Source organism: Lepidochelys kempii, chromosome 1 (genome assembly GCF_965140285.1).
Source record: "Lepidochelys kempii isolate rLepKem1 chromosome 1, rLepKem1.hap1, whole genome shotgun sequence".
NCBI classification, from domain to species: Eukaryota; Metazoa; Chordata; order Testudines; family Cheloniidae; genus Lepidochelys; species Lepidochelys kempii.
The window spans coordinates 194,239,115-194,265,996 of NC_136380.1; the positions used below are offsets into that span (position 1 = coordinate 194,239,115).

Here is a 26,882-nt window from a genome sequence, read left to right on the forward strand (position 1 = left end):
ATGAACAAATGCTAATTGTACAGGATGACAGACCTCGTGTACATTAATGAAGCCAGAACAAATAAGTGTTAAATCTTTATTTGTAGTTACACAGGTTCAAAAGATTAGTTCAGTCAAGCTTGTAACAGTAGGACAAATTAATTCCAAATGCACTACCACTCAATTTGGTGGAGTTACACCAGAGCTGAATTTGGACAATTTTTTTTCCCTTTCATTTAACTAGATTAGATTAGCTGGGTTAGTTTAAATGCTCTCGTTTATCTTCCTCTATAGTATTATCTTTTGCTAGTCAAACACTTGGGTAGTGACCTATTGATTGATGTCTTGTTATAACCTCTCAATACCTAATTTCTGACTCTTTCAATGGTAAGTAAAGTAAACTTTAGTGTCTAGATGCAATTAAACAATAAGATCAGTACATATTGTGATGAGAAGGAAAATTTGGGAGAAAGGTGAGCAGAGAGGAATTTCCAAGAAGTGAAATTTTGTTTAAAAACACTTAAAAAAAATATCCTTAGTTTGGCTCTGAAATGGTACAGAGGAAATGAATTTAATGACTAACATATACTGTTTACTATTATGTATCACTTAAACATTGTCAATAAGACAAAAATTAATCTGTAGTGACTCATGCTTGAAGCTTGTAAGATTAAGTCACAAGTGAAAATGAATCTGAACCTAATCCCTAGGTGTCTTCACAAGAGAGAAACTGTACTGTTTGGCACAATAGTGAATCCATGTGTTGAGTTCTAAGGCTAGACTAGTGAAAATTTTTCAGGTCAAGTCTGTAATGTGTTGTGTCAATGTAAATTCCTCATCACTGTGCTTCATTATACCTGGGCATAGTCAGCATCCATAACTCTCTCCTAATAATTTTGTTTGTTTATAATTCTTCTTGAGAAGTACATTTATTGTTTGTTTTGAAAGCTGAATGTTCTGAGAACATGTATGTTGTTTCAGACCAGCATACCCAACAGAGGAGCTAGAAGAAGAAGCAATAACAGAAGATGATGCAGAATTGACACTTAATAAACTGGAGGAAGAAATTGAGGTAGGTCCATATGATTTTTTCCAGTTATACTTCTCAACGGTGAGCTTTTTGTTCTAGTGTTCTTTATTTTATTGTTTTGATATTGTCCACACCCTCATCTTTTTTTCCCTAGACTTTCCTGTGTTGTCAGCTCCTCTTTACTTCCTCTTGTTCTCATTTTAATTTAATTTAATTTAGAGCATAGTGCTCTAGACTGTAAACCTGGCAGAGCATCTGTCTTTATCTGCATGTACAAGTATTGTAAAGCATCATAGACATTTATGGTGGTATAGAAATAAATACATTATTTACTATGGGACTGAATCCTGAGGTGCTTTGTTTCTACTGAGGCAAACTCTTATTGATGTTAATTGGAGTTTTTGTTTGAGCAAGGACTTCAGGAACTGGCCTATTGCTAAAAAGTCACACACCACTTCACAAATGCAGGGCCCAATCCTAAAACCCTTATTTACACAAATAGTCTAGAACCTAAATGTGAGTTACGGAACAAGATATATTTCTTGAATGAAGCATTTGCAACCTGAGTCCAATCCAACTCCAAATGAAGTCTTTCCACAGACTTGAATTATTAGTAGTACTCAGAAAGAAAAACAGTGCATACAGAGGTAGGCCTTGTACATTTTAATTATTTCTGTTGTAAATGGTTTCTATGCTGATTTACTTTGGTGTTTCTTTTTCGGTTAAGATGGAAAATTCCTATCGCCTAGTTCCTAAATATAAAGATTATTGTAAGGCTGCATTGTTAACAAAAGATTGTGAAACCTGGACTTAAGATGTACAAATGTATTTTTAATTTCTTCTGATGGATGGATGTTGAGTGGCTGTTTGGTTGCTAAAGGTCTTTTTCACTCAGATATTTTTATAGGACTTGAGTCTAATTTTCCATAAACTGGTGGTATGACATCATCACAGGATCTTTTCATCTGGATGAGATCATGTCAGCATCTTCAAAAGTGGCCTCCATTCTGTGTTTTTGATTTTCTCGGAGTCATGGATATGCAGCCTCTGTGGCATGCAAGCATTGAATATTTTTTTTAATTGCTGGCTTAAGGAGTACTTTTCCCAAATATGATGCTAGCTAAACATGACCTAACTCAAACATGTGTTAGCCTGGCACCTGATTTGTCAAAAGGCATTGGAGGGAGGTGAGGCCAGGCTGAGTATGTGCAATTCACAAGCCAAAAGAATTAAGGGTAAAGTAAAAAAGCCTCTCCTGTTGGGTCAACAAACCACCTGAGGGAAGACTTGTGTTCTTGAGACTTAAGGCCAGGCAGTTTAGGGAGAGGAAGTCAAGATATTGACTAAAGTGTTATGGAAGCCTTTTGGCCAGCCTCCCTGCCCCCGGAGGACAAGGTCCAACTAGTGAGAAGTACTGTGTTAATAATGTCATCTGGCTCTTTGACTGACTGCAGTCCCAGCTCCTATGGCAGAAGAGTCTAGCGGACTGCAAGAGTTGAAGAGTTTGTAAACCCCTGTTATCTTATGTATGGCTTTTTTTTTCTTTCTTTTTTTCCTTTTTGTTTTTATTAGTTGGGAGACATCCTAGCCTTACCTTCTTTAATCTTAAGGTAGGAAAGTGTGGTTGTATAGGTGCATGTGTGTATGAGTATCCATAAAATCTACACAGGGAAGGCACAAAAAAGAAAGTTCCCCAGATTTTAAAAAATCCTAAACTCAGTCTCCTAAGTGTTCAGTAAAAGTGTGTTCTGTGTCTGAGAATCCTAAGAAACTTAACCTGTCAGCTGTAAACTGTTAAGAATTGTCAGACTTCTACTCACTAGAGTATTTTGTTGAGGTTGTGTGATCTATGTTGGTGGCGAGGAATACCACACAGTTGAAATCTAAGGAGGAATCTTATATTTGACTTTGAGGTTGTGGTTTAGAAGACTTTAATCAATAATTTGGTTTCAGTTATAGAATGTTCAGCCAGCTCTAAATTTTGATTTCATTGCCAATGGTAAAACTCCTTAGTTGGGGTTTTTACCAATGGAAAACCACCTCCTTTGATTCCTTTTTGGAATTATAAGGAATATTTGTTGTATTAATGTAATGATTTAATTCCAATCCAATATACTTTAACTTTTAATTCAGTTTAGTAGTGTTAATAGTTTAGTTTTAGTGATATGCTTTCTTGATTTTAAGTGTAATCGTTTTAATAAAATTTATAAAACTGGTACTGAATCATATTTCTTTTAATAAGTAACAAGGGTGAAGACTCCTTGGGGAATATTAGCTGGTCAATCCTAAAACCCCAGTTTAGACTTTGGGTCTCACAACTATTATTATTTATTTTTTATTATTTATATTATGGTAGTGCTCAGTCACAGACCAGACCCTCGCTGTGTTACATGCTGTACAAATAAATGTCAAACAGTCCCTGCCTGGCAGAGCTTAAAGGTAACTGGATTGTGCCTAAGGACCAAATTTTGCACTGGCATGAAGTGTAGATTTAGTCATTTGCACCAATACTAAACTGATCCTTGGAGTAGATCTGCCTTGTGTATGTTAATGTAAGATATTGTGTCACTTGTTGAGCTGAATGGAATGTAACTTCCGTTTGACAAATGAATTAAGGCTGTGGTTTTTCAAGAGTCTTGGGAACTGGACACCCAGCTCCCTTATTTTCCCCTTAAAATCCCAGCTAAAATCTAACTTCTATAAAAGAAACATACTACCCAAAGATGCTGCATGTGCTTATATGAATTTTGATAAACACAAGCTGCACTTTCAAAAACTACATGATATTTTACAAAAACTTGAAAAATATTATTTGTTCTGCTTCAGTTCAGGAAAAGCTGAAGGAAAATAATGCAATATTTACTAATGAAATGTTTTGCAACATTTCTTTTAAGGAAGAAGAGACAGACAATGAAGAGAACTTTATTGATCTGAACGTTCTAAAGGCACAAACCTATAGATCAGTAAGTTATTACCTATTAACACCCTGATAAAGTATGGCAGATCTTAACATCTTAAACCATAACTTATTTACATCGGTTTTACAATTTATTATGAATAAAGGCTGTCACTTGATTTTCATCTGAAAATATTAATATAATATAAATAGCAAAAACATACTAACTATAGAGGACCAACTTATTTTAAAAGACACAAATCAAGTTTCTAAATTGCAGAATCTCTTGAAGTTATACAAATCTTGAAGTATCAGCTTCCAAGAACTTAAATAGCACCTTGTTTCTATGTACGTATTTTTTTTTAATTGGGTCTAAAATAGTTTCATGTCTGTTATCTTACTGGTAATGCATTACTCATTCATTTTAATACTTAGTAAAATCAGATAAGATGTTTTAAATCCTAATACTTACAGGTGCAAAGAAACAACAATAAATCATAAAATAATATAAATCAAATAGTTGTAAATTTTCCTAACCATGAATATTTCTCCCTGTTCTGAATGTCTTAAGCCATTGTAACTTGATCACCTAGCAATTGTTTTCTATTGAAATGTTTGTTTAGGATATGAATGAATCCACAAAACAAGAAGAGATTTTAGAGTCCACAACAGATGCAGCAGAATGGAACCTGGAAGTGGAACGTGTTCTTCCACAACTGAAAGTTACAGTCAGAACTGACAATAAGGTGTGTAAGAGCATGTGTATGTTTTGGTATAAATGAATTGAATAAGCAGTTTATGATGAAGTTATATATCCCAATCTTTAAAAAAACACTGAATAGTTTACAGTGAGATGTTCCAAAACTACCTGTAGCTTGCTGTCCCCGGTAAGAGATCTGAGAGAGAGAGAATTGTTTATTTTAATGTTTTTCTAACATTCTACAGTAATTTATACTGTACTAATATCCGAGCATTTCAGTCATTTGCTAATGTGTAATTTAATTCCAGTGGAAACTTTTAAAACATGGAAAACACTTTTCAGATTGAACCTTTAATTTAGCTTGTAATAAAAGGTTTTTTTGGGACAGTTACAGAAATACAGCAAACACATGGAGTACTATTGGATGGTACGTTTGTGTCAGCCACATGAGAGATGTAGATTCTACTTCAGAGGTGGGCAAACTACGGCCTGCGGGACCGTCCTACCTGGCCCTTGAGCTCCTGGCCGGGGAGGCTCGCCCCCGGCCCCTCCTCCTCTGTCCCCCTTCTTCTGTAGTGACGCTGCGCACGGCCAGGATGGCTGGCTCCATCCCGGCAGTGGGGCTGCGAGCTCCTGCCGCTCTGAGAGGCATGGTAAGGGGGCAGCAGTGGGGAGGGCTGGGTAAGGGGTTCCGGGGGCCAGTCAGGGAGCAGGGGGTGGTTGACCTTTGAGGGCTCAGCCAAGTGCTAGTTCATCATTTAGCAGCAAGGCATTCCCTGGGAAATATCCCACCCTCTTACTCCACCACCTCAACCAAGCTTCATAATCATTCATTGCTGTGTACAATATGAAACAGTTTGTTTAAATTTTTTTAAAACTTATACTGTACATAATATCTTTTGTCTGGTGAAAAAAATGTCCCTGGACCTAAATTCCCGTCCACCCCCCATTTACATTAATTCTTATGAGGAAATTGGATTCGCTTAACATTGTTTCGCATAAAGTTGCATTTTTCAGGAACATAACTACAACGTTAAGTGAGGAGTTACTGTATGTGCAAATCCAAAGTACTTCTTAACAAAAAACTAAAACAACCCTATCCTGTAAATTTGACATCACAACCAATTTTCACCAAACCAACAAAAAGTCACATGTGTAACCTAAGGTCTGCTGCCAAACTTTAAGCCTCTACTACCTGCCAGTGTAAAATTCATCTTTTCTTTTTGCAGCCTTTGCCTAATTTCTGAACAGATTGTGTTGGACATGAGCAAGATTATAGGCAATAAGCCTCAGAGGTGTAACAGCTGCTAGAGCTCTGATCTGTGCTGGTCTCATCTCATATAGGCACCAGCCTAGCAAAACACTGAAGCACACCTGTATTCTCATTGAAGTTAGTGCAGCTACTCATGCTTAAAGTATTTTGCCACATTGGGCCATGGTTTGGTGTGCGGATTTTAGAAAACGGAGTAATATTTTATAAGGTATTTTTCTCAAATCTATATGTCGCTTATGTATGTTTGCTGTCATCCGTACGTTTTTCTCCCCCCCCCCCTTTCTTTCCCCTGCCCTTACAAAGAAGGGGGTTAGGTAGTCTTGCTTTTTCATTTCCTTCCTCTCTTCTCCTGATGACTCTGGAGGTGAATTGGAAAGGGAAGATCTGACCATTTGAACATTGGCAGGTCTTTTGACATTTTAGCTATGCCCTCTTTCTCTGCCTGAGACCTAGCAGAGTTCATGGAGTTGTAATCAATAGTCTCAATATTTGTGTCTGGAAGGCCCCATCACAATGTTTTGTAGCAGAAGAACTTTAATGAAGATCAAATACACTCCAGAGAGTATGGCCTCAGACATGTTCAGTATTTGGTTTTGGACATGAATGTCACAGTGTGACATTTAAGAGTCTGATAAATTACTTCACCATAAAGCAGCTGCCTGAAGGGATGGAATATGGCAGCTGTGCAACTGCACACAGCAACAGTACTCAATGGATATGGGCAGGTAGGACAATAGCTTTGAGTCACATACAAGCCTCTTTAGCTCTTTCATGCTTATGCTGTTATCTGAATTTATAATCTAGGCATTTTATTATCTTTCTGATGTATTGTTAGGATTGGAGAATCCACATAGATCAAATGCATCAGCACAAAGATGGAATCGAATCTGCTTTAAAAGAGACGAGGGTATGTCTTGTACATTCAGAGTACTCTACTGGTCTTCCAGCATTTTTTTAACTGCCTTCTTTGCCCTGGTCTACACTATGAGTTTAGGTCGAATTTAGCAGCGTTAGATGGATTTAACCCTGCACCCGTCCACAAAATGAAGCCATTTTTGTCTACTTAAAGGGCTCTTAAAATCGATTTCTGTACTCCTCCCTGATGAGGGGATTAGCGCTGAAATCGACATTGCCAGGTCGAACTTGGGTTAGTGTGGACGCAATTTGACAGTATTGGCCTCCAGGAGCTATCCCAGAGTGTTCCATTGTGACCGCTCTGGACAGTAATTTCAACTCAGATGCCCTAGCAAGGTACACAGGAACAGCACCAGGAACTTTTGAATTTCATTTCCTGTTTGGTCAGCGTGGCGAGGTCATCAGCAGAGGTGACCATGCAGTCCCAGAATCGCAAAAGAGCTCCAGCATGGACCAAACGGGAGGTACTGGATCTGATCGCTGTATGGGGAGACTAATCCGTGCTATCAGAACTCCGTTCCAAAAGACGAAATGTCAAAATATTTGAAAAAATCTCCAAGGGCATGAAGGACAGAGGCTATAACAGGGACCTGCAGCAGTGCCGCGTGAAACTTAAGGAGCTCAGGCAAGCCTACCAAAAATCCAAAGAGGCAAACGGACGCTCCAGGTCAGACCCACAGACATGCCGCTTCTATGATGAGCTGCATGCAATTCTAGGGATGCCCCTACCACTATCCCACCCCAGTATGTGGACTCCTGCAAGGGGGGAGTCTGACTCAACAGGGATGAGGATTTTGGGGATGAGGAAGATGAGGATGAAACCATTCTCCCTGATAGCCAGGAACTGTTCATCACCCTGGAGCCAATACCCTCCCAACTCTCCCAAGGTGGGCTCCTGGACCTTGGAAGGTGGAGAAGGCACCTCTGGTGAGTGTACCTTTGTAAATATAATACATGGTTTAAAAGCAAGCGTGTTTAATGATTAATTTGCCCTGAAGACTTGGGATGCGTTTGCGGCCTGTACAGCTACTGGAAAAGTCTGTTAACGTGTCTGGGGATGGAGCAGAAATCCTCCAGGGACATTTCCATGAAGCTCTCCTGGAGGTACTCCCAAAGCCTTTGCAAAAGGTTTCTGGGGAGGGCAGCCTTATTCCATCCTCCATGGTAGGACACTTAACCATGCCAGGCCAGTAGCATGTAGTCTGGAATCTTGCATAACAAAGCATGGCAACATATGGTCCCGGTGTTTTGCTGGCATTCAAGCAACACCCGATCTTTATCTCTCTGTGTTATCCTCAGGAGAGTGATATCATTCATGGTCACCTGGTTGAAATAGGGGAATTTTATTAAGGGGACATTCAGAGGTGGCCATTCCTGCTGGGCTGTTTGCCTGTGGCTGAAAAGAAATCCTCCCCACTGTTAGCCACGCGGTGGGGGGAGGGGTGAAGCGATCATCCCAGAGAATTGGGAGGGGTAGGAGGCGACCTTGTACCAAAAGCACATGTACTGTCATGTTAACAGCTTGGTTCACCATGAAAGAGTCTACCCATTGTTCTCTAAAATGTCTTTTTAAATACTACTCTCCCTTTTTTTTCCTCCCGCAGCTGCAAATATTTCAACACTCCCCCTATCATCTCCGTCCCAGAGGCTAGCGCAGATAAGAAGTTGAAAAAACCGCACTCGCGATGAAATATTCTCTGAGATCATGCAGTCTTCCCGCACTGAAAGAGCTCAGCAGAATGCGCGGAGGAAGCAATGTCAGAGTCCAGGAAAGCACAAAATGAACGTGAGGAGGGGTGGCGGGATCAAGATGATAGGTGGCGGCAGCGTGATGAGAGGAGGCAGGATGCAATGCTGAGGCTACTGGAGGATCAAACTGATATGCTCCTGCGTATGGTTGAGCTGCAGAAAAGGCATCAGCAGCACAGACCACCGCTGCAGCCCCTGTGTAACCAACTGCCCTCCTCCTCAAGTTCCATAGCCTCCTCACCCAGACACCCAAGAACGTTGCGGGGGGGGGGCCCTCTGGGCACCCAACCACTCCACCCCAGGGGACTGACCAAGCAACAGAAGGCTGGCATTCAATAAGTTTTGAAGTGCAATGTGGCCTTGTTCCTTCCTCCTCCACCACCCCACCCAGTGCTTCCCTCCTTCCCCAGCCCTCCTGGACTACCCTGGCAGTTATCCCCCATTTGTGTGATGAATTAATAAAGAATGCATGAATTTGAAACAACAATGACTTATTGCCTCTGCAAGCGGTGATCGAAGGGGGGAGGTCAGCTGGCTTACAGGGAAGTAGAGTGAACCAAGGGGGCGGGTTTCTATCAAGGAGAAAGAAACAGAACTGTCACATCGTATCCTGGTCAGCCATGAAACTGGTTTTCAAAGCTTCTCTGATGCACAGCGCGCCCTGCTGTGCTCTTTTAACCGCCCTGGTGTCTGGCTGCGCATAATCAGCGGCCAGGTGATTTGCCTCAACCTCCCACCTCACCATAAACGTCTTCCCCTTACTCTTACAGATATTGTGGAGCACGCAGCAAGCAGTAATAACAATGGGAATATTGGTTTCGCTGAGGTCTAACCGAATCAGTAAACTGCGCCAACACGCTTTTAAATGTCCAAATGCACATTCTACCACCATTCTGCACTTGCTCAGCCCATAGTTGAACAGCTCCTGACTACTGTCCAGGGTGCCTGTGTATGGCTTCATGAGCCATGGCATTAAGGGGTAGGCTGTGTCCCCAAGGATAACTGTAGGCATTTCAACATCCCCAATGGTTATTTTCTGGTCTGGAAAGTAAGTCCCTTGCTGCAGCTGTTGAAACAGACCAGAGTTCCTGAAGATGCGAGCATCATGTACCTTTCCCGGCCATCCCACACTGATGTTGGTGAAACGTCCCTTGTGATCCACCAGTGCGTGCAGCACCACTGAAAAGTACCCCTTTCGGTTTATGTACTGGCTGCCAAGGTGGTCCAGTCCCAAGATAGGGATATGGGTTCCGTCTATCGCCCCACCACAGTTAGGGAATCCCATTGCAGGAAAGCCATCCACTATGACCTGCACTTTTCCCAGAGTCACTAACCTTGATAGCAGCAGCTCAGTGATTGTGTTGGCTGCTTGGATCACAGCAGCCCCCACAGTGGATTTGCCCACTCCAAATTGATTCCCGACTGACTGGTAGCTGTCTGGCGTTGCAAGGTTCTAGAAGGTGATCACCACTCGCTTGTGAACTGTAACGGTTGCTCTCATCTTGGTATTCTTGCGCTTCAGTTCTATGAAAGTGTCCTTACGCATGCAAAAGTTTTGCAGCCACTGGGAATCATCCCAGACCCGCAACACTATGTGGTCCCACCAATCTGTGCTTGTTTCCCGGGCTCAGAATCGGCATTCCACAGCATGAGCCTGTCCCATTGCCACCAGGATGTCCAATTTGCATGGGGCTCATGCTTTGAGAGAAGTCTGTGTCCATGTCCTCATCACTCTCGTCACCGCGCTGCCGTCGCCTCCTCGCCTGCTTTTGCAGGTTCTGGTTCTGAACATACTGCAGGATAATGCACGAGGTGTTTACAATGCTCATAACTGCCGCGGTGATCTGAGCGGGCTCCATGCTTGCCGTGGTATGGTATCTGCAGGAGAGCAGAGTTGCAGCAGAAGCAGTGGCTGATGACGGATGCCATGAGAATAGATATTTCTAGAGAACGACAAGAGGACCTGCGAGGTGGATTCATGAAAGCAGGAGAGCAGAGTTAAAGCGGAAGCAGTGGTTCGATGGTGACGGTTAGCAGTACTACTGCACCATCTGCTTAAAGCAGTATGGCGTCCGCACGGAAAAAAGGCGCGAAACAATTGTCTGCCGTTGCTTTCACAGAGGGAGAGGTAACTGATGACATGTACCCAAAACCACCCGCCACAATGTTTTTGCCCCATCAGGCATTGGGAGCTTAACCCAGAATTCCAATGGGCGGTGGAGACTGCGGGAGCTGTGGGATAGCTACCCAGAGTGCAATGCTCTGAAAGTCAACACTAGCCACAGTACTGTGGACGCACTCCGCCGACTTAATGCACTTAGTGAGGGGACACACAATCGACTGTATAAAATTGCTTCCTAAAAAATCGACTTCTATAAATTCGACCTAATTTCGTAGTGTTAGACATACCCTTTGATATATATTAATTGTTTGATTCAGTTTTCTTGGGATTGTTTTACAGCACTATGAAGAAATGCAACAAATGTGATTGAGGGCTGGCAGGATTGACAAAGGACAAATTATTGTAAAGTTGTATAATTTGTCCAACGATAAGTAATGGGGGACATAGCTGACAACAAGTATTTGAAGTGGGTACATCCTGAAAATGGAGAGGAATTATTAAAGACTATACTGTGGTGGGTGCTTCTTAATAATCAGAGGGAATTTTAAAAAGGAAAAATTAGCTAAATACTGTAGTCAGAATAACTTTCTGACAGTGAGACTTATTAGACTGGAATAATCTTAGGGGAAATGGTAGAAGCACCATTTCTTGAGAAATTTTGAATCTGGGCTAAACTAAACACTAGAAAACCTTATCATAGGTGCAGTCCTGCATTGGCCATAGGCCAAGTGATCTTGTAATTCTTTTCCATCTCAGACTCCTATGTTTCAATATCCTTTCTGAATTAGAGGAGTTTTAACTGTGTTCATACATTACATACAAAATATAATCTTACCCACAGAATATCGTTTTCTAGGGTTACCTTGACAAACTTCATAATGAAATCAGTAGGACCCTTGAAAAGGTCAACAGTCGGGAAAAGTACCTCAACAATCAGTTGGAGCATTTGGTTCAGGAATATCGTACAGCACAAGCCCAGCTGAGTGAGGTAATGCACTGACCCATTGCTGTTGCTTTTTGTCGGGCTGAGTTGTCTACAGTATGGCCCAAGGATCAAGTGCAGCCTGCAGAGTCTACATCTACTTTCTCCCTCTGACTGTAGGTAGAAGACAAAGGCCTGGGTGCACAAAAGGAGTTGGATATGGTGATTCTGAGCATCACATCTGACTTTTAGGCACCTAGAAAATCAGTGTGATAACAAAGCCTGAGTTCCTATGCAATGACTGGGGGAAAAGGGGTCATCTTAGACTGAACCATAAAAACTAGTATGTTAACTAATGGTAGATGCCGATGTATGCTAAGCCCTACCCATCATATAAATACAGGCACCCAAATCCAAGTTACAGAGAGGTGCCTAATGATTCTCCATCTTCCAGAGTTAGGCACCTGTGCCATTTTAGCAAGAAGCCAGGGGAGGACTAGAACTTCCCTCATAAATTCTAGCTCAGTGGTTAGGGTACTCACCTAGGATGTGGGAGGCCCCCTGTTCAAGTTCCCCTCCCTCCATCTGAGGAGGGTGAGAAGGGATTTAAACAGGAATCTGTTGGCTCTTAGGTGGGTGCCCTGACCATTGGGCTCTGGGCTAATCTGGTGGGGGGCTCTCAGTCTTTCAATCAATGATTAGAGTAACCGGAGCAGGGGGATTGAACCCTGGCTCTCCCACATCCCAGGTCAGTGCTCTCACCACCAGGCTACAGAGTCATCATTATGCTTATGCTGTCATGTTATGTGTATTCCCTCTCTTTCTCTAGCCCAAATTATTCTTTAATTATTTGTACCCAAAGCTACAGTTTCAACAGGAGAGGCAGCCACACATCCCATACTGCAATAGTTAGGGCACTCACCTGGGGTAGGGGGTGTCATACCTGTTAAAACCCCTTCTCCCCCTCAGGCAGAGATGGGACTCAAACTGAGGGTCTCCCACATTCCAGGTGAGTACCCTAACTACAGGGCTTAAAGTTATGAGAGAGCTCCTCCTCCTCATCCCTGCCTCCCCCTGGGTGGTTTGTGTGAACTTGTCTGCGGGGCCCAATCCAGCAAATGGATGTGGTAGAGGTACAGTTAAACCCAGAATGGTGACAGGTTAATTTCCTCTTTTGAGAAAGAGGGCCTGGGGTTCAGGACTGCTGAGTTCCATCCCAATTCTGACAAACTCACTGTGGTCTGGATAAGGCACTTGCACTCTCTGTGCTTCTGTTTATGCACCTGTTAATAACTGATAAAACTTACTTCCCTCACATGAGTGTTGTGATCTTTAATTGCCATTTGTTAAGGTGCTTTGAGATTCTTGAATGATAGACATTGCAAACTCTCCCTCACACTCCATTGATTTCATTGGCACTGCATGCATGAATGAGGATTTCCAGAATTGGGATCTAAAAGAGCAACTATTATAATAAATTCTCTAATCAGTATGTATGCTTCTGTTTTGTCAATAATACAGAAAGTGTTCTCTCTTCCAGGCCAAAGAGAAATACCAGCAGGGAAGTGGAGGAGTAACAGAAAGGACTAGAACTCTTTCTGAGGTAGAATATATTTTCACATAATTTGTGTTATGGTCTTAATTCTCAAAAGAGCTCCAATCTTTCATGCATTGTTTTCTAACTTTTAAAATAGTCCACTGTGCATAGTCATTTGACACTGGGGTTTACCATTGTATGAAATAAACTTTTTCATATGAAGTACTTTTCATATCAACGTTTAGAATTTGTTCATTTTGTGAAAGTGGTTTAGAACTGTGAGCCCAGGATTGAGAGAGAGATTCCAAAATTCTAATCTCAGCTCTGCTACTGATTCTATCTGTGAGGTGGGCAAGCTACTAAAGATCTCCCCCGTAGTTTTCCTCATCTCTAAGGAGAATAATATATAAATATATAAAATAAAATATGGATTTTACCTATCTCATTAGGGCTATTGAGGATTAATCAGTCAATGTTTGTAAAGTGCTTTGAAGATGAGAAAATCCTAAATTTTATTATTTATATTTTTTTAAAAAAATATTTGGTACAGTGGGCCAAAAAATTTCCAATAAAAAGGTTTTTGTCAGAAGACCTGGTTTTTTCTTGAATTTTTCTGATGGAAAATGTCAATTTCAGTGACTTTTTTTATTTATCTGAAGCACTATTTTGAAACCAAATATTTTAAAACCGGTATCAAGTGGAGTGCCCCAAGGGTCAGTCCAGGGGCTGGTTTTGTTCAATATCTTCATAAATGATCTGGAGGACGGTGTGGATTGCACCCTCAGCAAGTTTGCAGATGACACTAAACTGGGAGGAGTGGTAGATACGCTGGAGGGTAGGGATAGGATACAGAGGGACCTAGACAAATTAGAGGACTGGGCCAAAAGAAATCTGATGAGGTTCAACCAGGACAAGTGCAGAGTCCTGCACTTAGGACGGAAGAATTCCGTGCACCGCTACAGACTAGGGACCGAATGGCTTGGCAGCAGTTCTGCAGAAAAGGACCTAGGGGTTATAGTGGACGAGAAGCTGGATATGAGTCAACAGTGTGCCCTTGTTATCAAGAAGGCCAATGGCATTTTGGGCTGCATAAGTAGGGGCATTGCCAGCAGATCGAGGGACGTGATCGTTCCCCTCTATTCGACATTGTTGAGGCCGCATCTGGAGTACTGTGTCCAGTTTTCAGCCCCACACTACAAGAAGGATGTGGAAAAATTGGAAAGCGTCCAGTGGAGGGCAACAAAAATGATTAGGGGACTGGAACACATGACTTATGAGGAGAGGCTGAGGGAACTGGGATTGTTTAGTCTGCAGAAGAGAAGAATGAGGGGGGATTTGATAGCTGCTTTAAACTACCTGAAAGGGGGTTCCGAAGAGGATGGATCTAGACTGTTCTCAGTGGTAGCAGATGACAGAACAAGGAGTAATAGTCTCAAGTTGCAGTGGGGGAGGTTTAGGTTGGATATTAGGAAAACCTTTTTCACTAGGTTTCAGAGTAACAGCCGTGTTAGTCTGTATTCGCAAAAAGAAAAGGAGTACTTGTGGCACCTTAGAGACTAACCAATTTATTTGAGCATAAGCTTTCGTGAGCTACAGCTCACTTCATCGGATGTATACTGTGGAAAGTGTAGAAGATCTTTTTATAAACACACAAAGCATGAAAAAATACCTCCTCCCACCCCACTCTCCTGCTGGTAATAGCTTATCTAAAGTGATCACTCTCCTTACAGTGTGTATGATAATCAAGGTGGGCCATTTCCAGCACAAATCCAGGGTTTAACAAGAACGTCTGTGGGGGAGGGTGTAGGAAAAAACAAGGGGAAATAGGTTACCTTGCATAATGACTTAGCCATTCCCAGTCTCTATTCAAGTCTAAGTTAATTGTATCCAATTTGCAAATGAATTCCAATTCAACAGTTTCTTGCTGGAGTCTGGATTTGAAGTTTTTTTGTTGAATTATCGCAACTTTCATGTCTGTAATCACGTGACCAGAGAGATTGAAGTGTTCTCCGACTGATTTATGAATGTTATAATTCTTGACATCTGATTTGTGTCCATTTATTCTTTTACGTAGAGACTGTCCAGTTTGAGCAATGTACATGGCAGAGGGGCATTGCTGGCACATGATGGCATATATCACATTGGTGGATGTGCAGGTGAACGAGTCTCTGATAGCGTGGCTGATGTTATTAGGCCCTGTGATGGTGTCCCCTGAATAGATATGTGGGCACAGTTGGCAACGGGCTTTGTTGCAAGGATAGGTTCCTGGGTTAGTGGTTCTGTTTTGTGGTACGTGGTTGCTGGTGAGTATTTGCTTCAGGTTGGGGGGCTGTCTGTAGGCAAGGACTGGCCTGTCTCCCAAGATTTGTGAGAGTGTTGGGTCATCCTTCAGGATAGGTTGTAGATCCTTAATAATCCGTTGGAGGGGTTTTAGTTGGGGGCTGAAGGTAATGGCTAGTGGCGTTCTGTTATTTTCTTTGTTAGGCCTGTCCTGTAGTAGGTGACTTCTGGGAACTCTTCTGGCTCTATCAATCTGTTTCTTCACTGCATTTGCTCCAACCCCTCAGACAGAGACAAACACCTACAAGATCTCTATCAAGCATTCTTACAACTACAATACCCACCTGCGGAAGTGAAGAAACAGATTGAACAACAAAGCCCATTGCCAACTGTGCCCACATATCTATTCAGGGGACTCCATCACAGGGCCAAATAACATCAGCCACACTATCAGAGGCTCGTTCACCTGCCCATCCACCATTGTGATATATGCCATCATGTGCCAGCAATGCCCCTCTGCCATGTACATTGCTCAAACTGGACAGTCTCTACGTAAAAGAATAAATGGACACAAATCAGATGTCAAGAATTATAACATTCATAAACCAGTCGGAGAACACTTCAATCTCTCTGGTCACGCGATTACAGACATGACAGTTGCTATATTACAACAAAAAAACTTCAAATCCAGACTCCAGCGAGAAACTGTTGAATTGAAATTCATTTGCAAATTGGATACAATTAACTTAGGTTACCTTGCATAATGACTTAATCATTCCCAGTCTCTATTCAAGCCTATTTCCCCTTGTTTTTTCCTACCTCCCCCTCCCCCCGACGTTCTTGTTAAACCCTGGATTTGTGCTGGAAATGGCCCACCTTGATTATCATACACATTGTAAGGAGAGTGATCACTTAAGATAAGCTATTACCAGTAGGAGAGTGGGGTGGGAGGAGGTTTTTTTTCATGCTTTGTGTGTATATAAGAAGATCTTCTACACTTTCCACAGTATGCATCCGATGAAGTGAGCTGTAGCTCACGAAAGCTTATGCTCAAATAAATTGGTTAGTCTCTAAGGTGCCACAAGTACTCCTTTTCTTTTTCACTAGGAGGGTGGTGAAGCACTGGAATTACCTAGGGAGGTGCTGGAATCTCCTTCCTTAGAGGTTTTTAAGGTCAGGCTTGACAAAGCGCTGGCTGGGATGATTTAGTTGGGGATTGGCCGTGCTTTGAGCAGGGGGTTGGATTGGATGTCCCTTCCAACCCTAGTATTCTATGATTTTATGATTCTATGACAATGTTGATGTGGAAAATCAAAACGTTTTGTTTCAAAATATCAATTTGTTTTGATTGCAAATGTCAGTCTTTTGTTTCAACACTCCTAATCAAATTTATGGAAATTTCATTCACTTACTAACTTTACTATGTAGGTTACAAAAACCTTATCCACTAAGAGACTAAACTTCTGTAATAGTCCTATCTCATCACACTACTAGAATACACCAGAAACCATCATCACAACATTTATTAAGATTTTTTTTTAATGTTAGAGACACAAGGTGGATGACGTAATATCTTCTATTCGTCCAGCTTTTCTTGGTGAAAGAGACATGCTTTCAACCTAAAAGCTCTGTGGAGCTTGAAAGCAACTCTCTTTCACTAACAAGTTGGTCAAATAAAAAATATTATCTCACCCACCTTGTATCTCTCATAGTACAAATCTGTCTACTGAAGTGTAGGACCTCTGCAGAATTATGCCTGTTTTAAAATAATAATAAACTGTACTGTATAATTTAACCTTGCATTTAATACTGCTCCATCCTAAAAGCAGAAGTAATTTTTAAAAATAGAACACTGTATGAACTTGAAGTCTTTATAATGTTTTTATGCTTTGGTAATTAGTGTGTGACTAATAAAGAATAATGCATGACTAAGTGTGTGGATATTGGACACAATTCTAATCTCAGCTACACTGGTGCATATCTGGAGTAAAGCCAGATACATTTGGTGCTACTACAGATTTTTGCTGGTATAGCTGTGATCAGCACTTGGCCCACTGGGACATACCTATACACCCTAAGTGTGTAGTGAAAATGTTTTTCTCTCTCTGAACATATTGAAATAGGGAGGTAAATGTGGCTTAATGGTTCCAACCCATTCATTTCCATATTATGGTCCAAGTGCTTTATTAGCGAACCGGATTGCTCCCTTTTCACAATCCATGCTACAGACACAATACTACTGTACATGCAGACCTTTCAATATACAGTATCAGTGCTGAAGTTTTTCTTACTTCTATACACAGACCTATCCCAATGAACTTTATGTACACATCCCAGGAACTTTCATTGTCTGTTTTTATTCTGGTACCATCCCTCTGGATTCCTTAACCAACCTGTTTTTTGTGGTAACCACCATCACCTGGCAAACCACCTTCTAGCTCAGAAAACGCGATCCTTAATCTGTTGTAATGCAGACAGGAGTGCTAGTCCATCAACCATTCTCTAAGGCCAGGTCTACACTACCCTCCAGATCGCCAGGTAGCGATCGATCTGTCGGGGGTCGATTTATCGTGTCTAGTCTAGACTCGATAAATTGATCCCCAAGCGCTCTCCCGTCAACTTCTGTACTCCACCGCCATGAGAGGCGCAAGCGGAGTTGACGGGGGAGTGGCAGCAGTCGACTCACCACTGTGAAGACGCCGCGGTAAGTAGATCTAAGTATGTCGACTTCGGCTATGTTATTCTTGTAGCTACACTATTCTCATAGCTGAAGTTTAGATTGATTCTTCCCCCCCTCCCCAGACTAGTGTAGACCAGGCCTAAGAGAATAGTGGTTCTTGTCTTCCATCAGTTACTGAAATGCATCACTTTTATTATTATTACTCTATGATGAAAGACTCTTCAAAACAGTAAACCCAGGTCACTGCCAAAATGTTATTCATGTTGCATGACTTGTATTGTTCTTTTTTTCACATTAAAAATCCAGTTTGGGATTAGTAGTTTGGCATTGAGAAATATTGCTACTCTATTTACAGTGCTGAGCACAGATTAGTCATTTTTGTAAAATTAATGTAGTTATTCGGAATTTTTTTTAATTGAAGTTCAAAAATGCACACTTAATATCAATTTCAGATTACTGAAGTGTTAGAAAAAGTAAAGCAGGAAATGGAAGAGAAGGGAAGCAGTATGACCGATGGAGGTATGTACATGCCTTCCTCAGGAAAAACCTCCCATTCCCTGAGAAACAAGTGCACATTCAGGCCTAGGTTATGGAAAAATAATCTGGTACATGAAAAATAAACTAAACAAAAGCAGAAATGAGTTACTAAATAAGTGAAAACATCGGGGTAAAATTTTCAAAGGAGCCTAAGTGATTTAGGAATCTAAGACCTGCTTTCAAAAGTGACTTAGGCATTTAGGTGTCTAAATCCCATTGGGTTCCAAAATTTTGGTTTTTGAGAATTTTACCATAAAAATCTCAGAAAATTCATGGGTTCTCTAATTTGAATAACTAAATAACTAACACACTGCTGGTGATGTAGGGCCTGATACTGCAAACACTTACTACCATCAGATTGCTCATGGCAGTAAACATTGTGTTTGGTGGCAAGTGTTCACAGGTTTGGGCCTATAGCCAGTAGAAAAATTCATTCTAGTACTTGTGATGGTTGTACTGTTTCTATTTTAAATTAATTCTAAAAGTCATAAAAGCCTATATGTTTTGCTGTCTTAAAGTCTCTTTTAGCTGAGAAACCTGCTCTGTTTCAAATGTAAAAGGAATTGTGATGCAGACATGGAGAGAATCAGGCAGACACCCTAATAGAGTTAAACACAGGGGCTGCAACTTTATTTAATTACTGATGCCTAACTGGGATAAACCAGCTGCAATAGCTATCTCACCCTGGAAGCAAAATGTATACACCCTCCCCTCACCATACAGAGTTAATCACCTGGCCTCATACTACCCTTCCTGCCCAGTGACAGTGGTGATGGGTAGAACAAGCTCCAGAGCCTGGAACCTGCAGCTTGTGCTGCCCCCTGCCCTTCCCCACATGCCTTGCTCCACAAAGAGTGGTGTGGAGGGGTGAAGAAGCAGCGTCTGCTTTGCAGAGGTGAAAGGGGGTGGGAGGAAAAGGAATGGGGTATGTGGAACACTGCCGTAGCCTCTACTAGCTGAGATCTTCCACTGCGAGTTGATGACAGTGTCTTCACTGTTCCCTGTTCCACCAAACTCCACCTCAGGTAGACAGGTGAGCCTTATTGCTGTGCAAAAAAATATGAAATTGGAAAACCTTTTCTCATTTTTATGCACATTATCGGATCCAACATGTCAAGAAGGCAGCAAAATTATCACTGCTTATTTCTATTTTTAATATGTCTTGTGTGTTAAAAATGATGTCTCAGTAAAATCGTGTCTCCAGAATATAACATCCTTTTGTTCATTCTCCAGTTAGCAAAGGGAGTGAATTATAGGAAAAAGTAATGCTTTTCATGTACAGGAGACTAACACATGTACTGTTTGCCCTTTTTTTTTTTCTTTTTTTTTTTTTAAACAGCTCCTTTAGTAAAAATTAAGCAGGCCTTAACCAAACTGAAGCAGGAAACAGTTCAGATGGACATACGGATTGGTGTAGTGGAACACACATTACTCCAGTCAAAGCTGAAGGAGAAATCAAATATGACTAGAGATATGCATGCAACTATGATTCCTGAAACTACAATAGGTGCCTATTAAAGTTGCTTGGAATTTACTTGTATTTCAGACAAATCAAATTTTTTTATAACTTGTTTTTTTTACAATATGCTTGTCATGCATTTTAGGGTGTTGCAGATGTGTACATAGCACTTTAGGCTCTATAAATGGAGCCATGCTGAATTTTTTGACTTAAAGGCTTTCAAACTTATTTTATAAATACATTAATAAATTCTCATTAACTAACTTGTCTCTTCTACTGCACTGTAGTATGTTAAGTAGTATAAAAGTCTATTGACACAGCCTATAATCTTCAAGTCTTGATTAGATATTGTGTGGTGAAAGAAAATTACTTGTGGAAGGCTTGAAAGGAATTTTAAAATGTCTGCTATTTATTCCCATTTTCATATGATTAACATTAGTATTTAATTGCTGACATCGGAATAATACAACGCCTACCCTTGCTAGAGACCTGGGTCAGATCTGATTCTGGCTACAAGTGAAAGTAAATTGTTTGGTCCCCTCCCAGCCCCTATTTGAATTTTATATATAGAACAAAATAACCTCCATGTTTGACACAATTGGGGATGATTGATAGACTCTTCTGAGGAGGTTTTGATGAGATTAGAAGGGCTGTTGTAAATCAAAATCTCAGTACTTTGCAAGGCAGCTGTTAGTGTCATGACTCCATCAGGACCTACACGTCCCTCACTTCGATAAGCATGGCAGTATCATCTGGCAAGTGCACCTGAAAAATGCATAAGACCTTGCTTCTTTTCCCAACTCTGCCATTGATTTCCTGCTTTGGGGATCGGTCCTGCTTTGGGGATCGGTCCTGCTTTGAGCAGGGGGTTGGACTAGATGACCTCCTGAGGTCCCTTCCAACCCTGATATTCTATGATTCTATGATTTCCTGTGTGAGACCGTGCATTGTTCTTGTAACTTCTCCATGCATCAGTAACATTTATCTATAAAACTGTGATAACAATGGCTAAGTCTCCTTACAATTGTGGTTGAGATCTGTGGATGAAAAGTGCTAACGTTTGTTTAATTCAAGAAACATATTGCTGATATTTCTGAGAGACCGAATCTGTGTGTAGTCAGTCACCATTTGGGGGAATTCTGAATTTGATGTGCCTTCCTAGATTAAGGGTTGAACGTTATGCCATATGTCATTGGAAAAGTTATCTTTCTCTACATTTGTAGTAGTTTAACCTGTGACCTTGATGTCTTGATCAGGTGCATATTCCTAATGCACTTGTTCTTGAAATAAGTACTTCCCCTAGTTTATTTCTATAAGGACATAATATTACCCTGGCTATACACCCATATAGTAGAGTGTAGCCAGTAGTAGCTTTTGGCTGGCGGGGAGAGGAGCACCTTATGCAGGGTTGCTGCTGCTTCCTCCATTCAGAGGGGTGGGTTGTGGTAGAGCCTTGGCTCCACCCCCCAATATGCAGGCCTGCACAGCCTCGCTGTTGCAGAGGAGGAAGTAATGTGTGTCAGGTATAGGACTAGTACAGATTACTCCTTCCATGGAACAATGGGGGAAGCAAGGACTGGACTGAGATAGTCATAGCCTAATCCTGGGGCAGCCCAGCTATATACTGCTATTACTTTGGGCTAGTGGCAAAGCCACAATGGAGCCCTAAATGAGTGTGTGGATACATGACCCCTTCCTTTTTACTATGATTGTTCCATGAGTGCTCCTCTGTGGTTTGCATATACCTTGTTCTCCAGTTCTTTATCCTTTTTTGGAGGCTCATTCAAAAAACATAAAGAAGGCCAACACACATCCCCTTTGAAATTTCAGAACACCCAAAGGACTGTTTAGCAGCTACATCTGAATTAAACACAACACTTGGTTTTGTAGTGTTTTTTCTTAAATGTGATCACCCTCATTTACCACTGCTTTCCCTTAATACGCATGAGGCTGGACGCTGCTCTCTGTTACACCATCATAAATGCAGACTAACTCTATTTACCTCAGTAGCTATTCCTGATATACGTCATTGTAATTGAGATTGGAATCAAGCCCCTTGATCGGCAGAAATGTTCAATGTCCAATTAGGGGGTGTGGAGCAGAAAGAGAAATGCAGGGAGTAAATGCAGAGTAAACCAACATAGCGGCAGAGATGCGCCTTCTCTAAGTTGGGCTTGAGGTGGACAGTGGAATCGATGGCAGAGGTGATGAAAGAAGTCTTGCCCTTTAGTAAATAACTACCCGTTCTTAAGTACACTATAATGTAATGTTAATTGTGTACTGAGTATGCACCATGTACATCCCTGGTATAATTCCAATGATTTTACTGGTGTTACAGTGGCATTAAATACAGCCAATGAGTATGTTCATGATTCAGTGTCCTTCACAATCATTAGGATAGCATAAAAGTGACCTTGTCAGTTTAATAATATTTGCATGATCCAGTGGTATGGTCACATGAGTCAGTCAGAACGTCTGCTATGGGATCCTTTGTCAAGTTGCTTACCTATGCTGTGCCTCAGTTTTCCCATTTATAAAAATTCAGATAAGGATCATCATTCTTGCAGAGTAGTTTTATGGATGAAAAGCACCATACAAATGCTAAGTATTATAATTTAGCTGTGCAAATAACTGCACAGAAATCCATTGAGTCACACTGGAAACCAATTTCCAACCTCTTTTGCTGCCTACAAAATCTTCCCAGTTTCTTCTTAATTTAGAAAAGTTGTCATTCATTTTCCCTCCTGAATCCACTGCTATATAGTGCTGCTGCTGCATATGATGCCTCAAAAGTCTATATCTCACTGGTGGATAATCACATTCTATGCAGTCTGTAAAGCACATTGAGATCCTTTTTGGGTTGAATGTGCTGTACTGCATAAAGGGGGTGGGTGGGTGAGCACACATCCCTTTCTCTCCCGCTACCCCTCCCCCCCCTGTTGTGCTGACATTAACCAGCTTGCATTTATGAACAAAGGATGATGGAGAAAACCTCCATGAAACAAGGTTCGGTGGTCTCAGTAGCTTCTGCTGGAAGGCTGGATGAGCGAGATAAACACCACAGTCTGTACGTAAAGGAATAAATGGACACAAGTCAGACGTCAAGAATTGTAACATTCAAAAACCAGTTGGAGAACCACTTCAATCTCCCTCGTCACTCAATTACAGACCTAAAAGAGGCAATACTACAACAAAAAAACTTCAAAAACAGACTCCAACGAGAAACTGCTGAATTGGAATTAATTTGAAAACTGGACACCATTAAGTTAGGCTTGAATAAAGACTGGGAGTGGATGAGTCATTACATAAAGTAAAACTATTTCCCCATGCTAATTTTCCCCTACTATTACTCACACCTTCTTGTCAACTGTTGGAAATGGGCCATCCTGATTATCATTACAAAAGGGTTTTTTTCTCCTGCTGATAATAGCTCACCTTAACTGATCACTCTCATTATAGTGGGTATGGCAACACCCATTTTTTCAAGTTCTGTGTGTGTGTCTCTTCCTACTGTATTTTCCCCTGCATGCATCTGATGAAGTGGGTTTTAGCCCACGAAAGCTTATGCTCAAATACATTTGTTAGTCTCTAAGGAGCCACAAGTACTCATCGTTCTTTTTGCTGATACAGACTAACACGGCTACCCCTCTGAAACCTGTCACCACAAGCAAAGCTCAACATCTTGGTGAAAGGATGTTGGTGAGGATGTTTTCATTTAAACAAACGAAAAATGAGTGTCTCTCACTTTGGGCCAAGAAAATATCCGTATACTAAAGTAACTAGAAAATATAACTGTTGTGTGTAGGTGGGTTGTGTTTGTTTTTTTGTGTCTTCACAAATGAAAATTAGGGCCCTATTTTTGCCCTTTGGTCTATATGTAAAATTCCATTGATATTTCACGGGTGATATGTGGCCCAACATCACCATCTGATCAGCGCAGACAGCTGCCCAAGCCTGCATAACAATGAGAGCACAATGTTGCTTTAAAGGCATTCTTACTGAGTCAGTGAGTAGTCACTGCACCCTTCCTAAAAGCACAAGGATAGCGATGGAGTTCTGCCTTTGGCAGCTTGAAAGCCTGCTCTTAAAAAAAGCAGTTAGCCATGTAATTTATTCTACTGATGGATCAATGCAGGAAGCAGAAGCACCATTAAAGCTAAATCAGTCCCTTCACATGAGGTTCATGTATCCAACACAAAAGATTCAGTGCTTATAGCTAATAAAATTAAGATGTGGTGGTGGTGGTGTTTTCCACTCTCAAATAATGCACCATTCTGTGAAGCTGCAGCAGTTGTCCTGGAAAGGGATACAATTTATCCATGTTCCGGGGATTTTTATAACTGTGGGGGCAGAAGCATAATTAATAGCATTAATATTTAGCATTTACGCAGAGCTCGCCTCTTCCCAAACGTGTTATGAACGTCAGCTGTATGAAATAGAACAGAATGTAGAAAATGTGTAATTAGAATAATCAGGATCTGAAATGAATGTTGGGTCTGAAATGAAGATTGTGTTTAGACTTGCAGTAGTGAGCAAGGGGTGCAGGAGAGGTGCAAAGAGATCGCACTTTGGGTGCTCTGATAGGGGAGCCAAAATCCTTTCCTTGTGATCATGAGCATTCTGCAGACTAGTGCCGCTAATGGCCCTAGTTGCACCAACAGACAAGGCCCAGCCATCACAGCTTGACGAATCTGTGAGTTGTGCCCTGGGAGATGTACATGTGGTGGAGCTGACAACCCAGCATTTGTTCCCCTAAGCCTCAGGAGCAATTCTGGCTTAGCCAGTAATCCTCCTAGAGCTCCTTTCTGCTCTGAAGCCCTGCTGGGCCCCATCAAATACCTGATTCAGTGTCTTCGGCATGATCCGGTGTACAGCATCTCTTTGGTTCAGCTGGTTACACTCAGTTCCACGCTAGAATGTTGTGAGTGCAAGTGTCAGACCAGGATCTGGGCTCATTCCCCTTGCTGTCAGGGTAGTGGAGATGCATTCTTCTGAATACACCGTTAAGCTTCTGCCTCTTCAGCATGTCTCTGGTGACTATGTAGGTGGGATAACAGCTTTCAAAGTGAGTAGGCAATAACTGCAACGCCCCGGCCAATATTCTCCTTCTTGTTAAAACACCGTCTCATGTCCACGGCGGCGTGTGAGTAATACATTCCGTGTTGGGTGGCAGAGTAACTGCACTACAGGGGACAGATTCTGATCTCAGTTACACTGGAGTGTAAATCCTTTGAGGGCAAAGGAGTTACTCTAAGCGTGAATATAGGCCCTTAGCACTGAGGTATCTCAGGATTTGTTGACTGAGAGTTTGTGTTTTCTCGGTTCTTACATACAGGGTTCTGCAAGGAGGCATGTCACAAGTTCAAGTGATTCCATGTAACCCATAAAGAGTGTTACAAACACCTCCCAGGTCTGGTCAAAGCCTTCCTTCTCTTTCTCCTTGCTGCATAAAAAGCTTTTCCTAGTAAGAGGAGGCCTTGCAAAAATTCCTTCTTAAGAAAGCCCCCAAAAGCTATAGACTATAAAACAGTCATATTTTTATAAGAGTACTCCCAACTCTGCCACTGCCTTTCTATATGGACTCCAAAAAAGTCACCATGCACATTGCTAAGTAAAAGGTAAGGTGGGAGCAATTAAGAGATCATGACAGTGTATCATGTAAAGGATCTGAACAGAGATGGGCCTGAATCAAAATCCTAGATGTAAACATTTCCAGACTCTGGGCTGTTTGAAATCTGAATCGAAATTTTGAAGCTCTGGTCTGTTTCCAAATGTGACAAACGTTATCTAAGATGAATAAATAAGTGAGATGCTGTTTCTTTTCGTTCTGGCTCAGGTCCCACTTCCAGGCTGTCAATGCTGCAATGTTTCTGCACAATGCAGGTGCACGTGCATGCCCCCACACACTGCACATACTCCCGCCTGCCGTTCTGCTGAGACTAGCGAAGGGGGAGTTTGTGCTTTGGCAGCTTAGAAACATGACTGTGAATACCGTGTGTCCTGACCCCTGCAGCCTCTGGGCCATTCACTTCCTCATCAGTGTTTCAATTATAGTAATTCTGGTTGATCCGCTTTGCCTTTCCCCAGGAAGGATTGCAAAGTGAGTAGAAACTGCCTGTGTTCATTTATTTCTGGGAAGTCCCCAAACAACACCAGAACCATGTAGTTCAAGGAAGCAGAGGACAAGACGGGAAGCCCTTAAATGTGTTGTCTTGACACCCACACAATGGTGGGTCATGCCCAAATAGTGTCTTCATATAACAAAATATTGCATTTTGCCACAGCCTGGTTCTTTCTCCCCTCTCCCAGATATGTTCTTTCCTTCATCTAATCCCCATCCCCTTTCTCTTCTCCAATATCAGTTGATATCAAGTTAGTATTTCAGGAGAGTATTAAGGATGCTGTGCTGCTGGAGGTATTACCTTTTAGCTGCAAAATAGCAGCCCTGATCACGTGTAGTTGTAAACTATCCCTGGACAATTTTTACATGAGCAGAGTTTTGAGTTTTTTTTCTCTTAGGCAGACACGTCTTGGATAATTACTTTTTTTTTTCTCTTACATAATATTCCTATGGTTTCTACTGGATACAGTATTCTTTTTTCACTGCCTGCCTTAAGTTGTTGTACAGTGTGGTTTTGCACAGTTACTGTGTTCTACTCCAGAGGTGGCTGAAATTTGGTGGTAATTTCTATATACCACTTAGCTAGCTATTGTGAAGGTTGCTGAATGGGAATACTTTAAGGCTATCAGGTGCAAGATGCTGTAGAGGCACAAAGTAATCATTTATTAAAATATCCTCAGAA

At 41.5% G+C, this 26,882-nt stretch overlaps 1 protein-coding gene across 5 annotated transcripts in view; it reads left to right on the top strand.

The window, feature by feature from the left end:
- The window catches only part of IFT57 (intraflagellar transport 57), a 33,259-nt gene extending 12,927 nt beyond the window's left edge, over window positions 1-20,332 (top strand). Inside the window, exons 4-12 of one of the 5 annotated variants that reach the window (XM_073306370.1) lie at window positions 961-1,051; window positions 3,904-3,972; window positions 4,529-4,651; window positions 4,994-5,032; window positions 6,714-6,785; window positions 11,521-11,652; window positions 13,127-13,189; window positions 18,536-18,602; window positions 19,960-20,331. In XM_073306370.1, coding sequence (XP_073162471.1) covers window positions 961-1,051; window positions 3,904-3,972; window positions 4,529-4,651; window positions 4,994-5,032; window positions 6,714-6,785; window positions 11,521-11,652; window positions 13,127-13,189; window positions 18,536-18,602; window positions 19,960-20,138 — 835 coding nt within the window. In that variant the 3' untranslated portion in view covers window positions 20,139-20,331. Of the gene's footprint in view, window positions 1-960; window positions 1,052-3,903; window positions 3,973-4,528; window positions 4,652-4,993; window positions 5,033-6,713; window positions 6,786-11,520; window positions 11,653-13,126; window positions 13,190-18,535; window positions 18,603-19,959 lie in introns of all 5 variants that reach the window. The other 4 variants (XM_073306390.2, XM_073306409.2, XM_073306380.2 and 1 more) reach the window with 4 other exon arrangements.
- The last annotated feature ends 6,550 nt before the right edge of the window (window positions 20,333-26,882 follow it).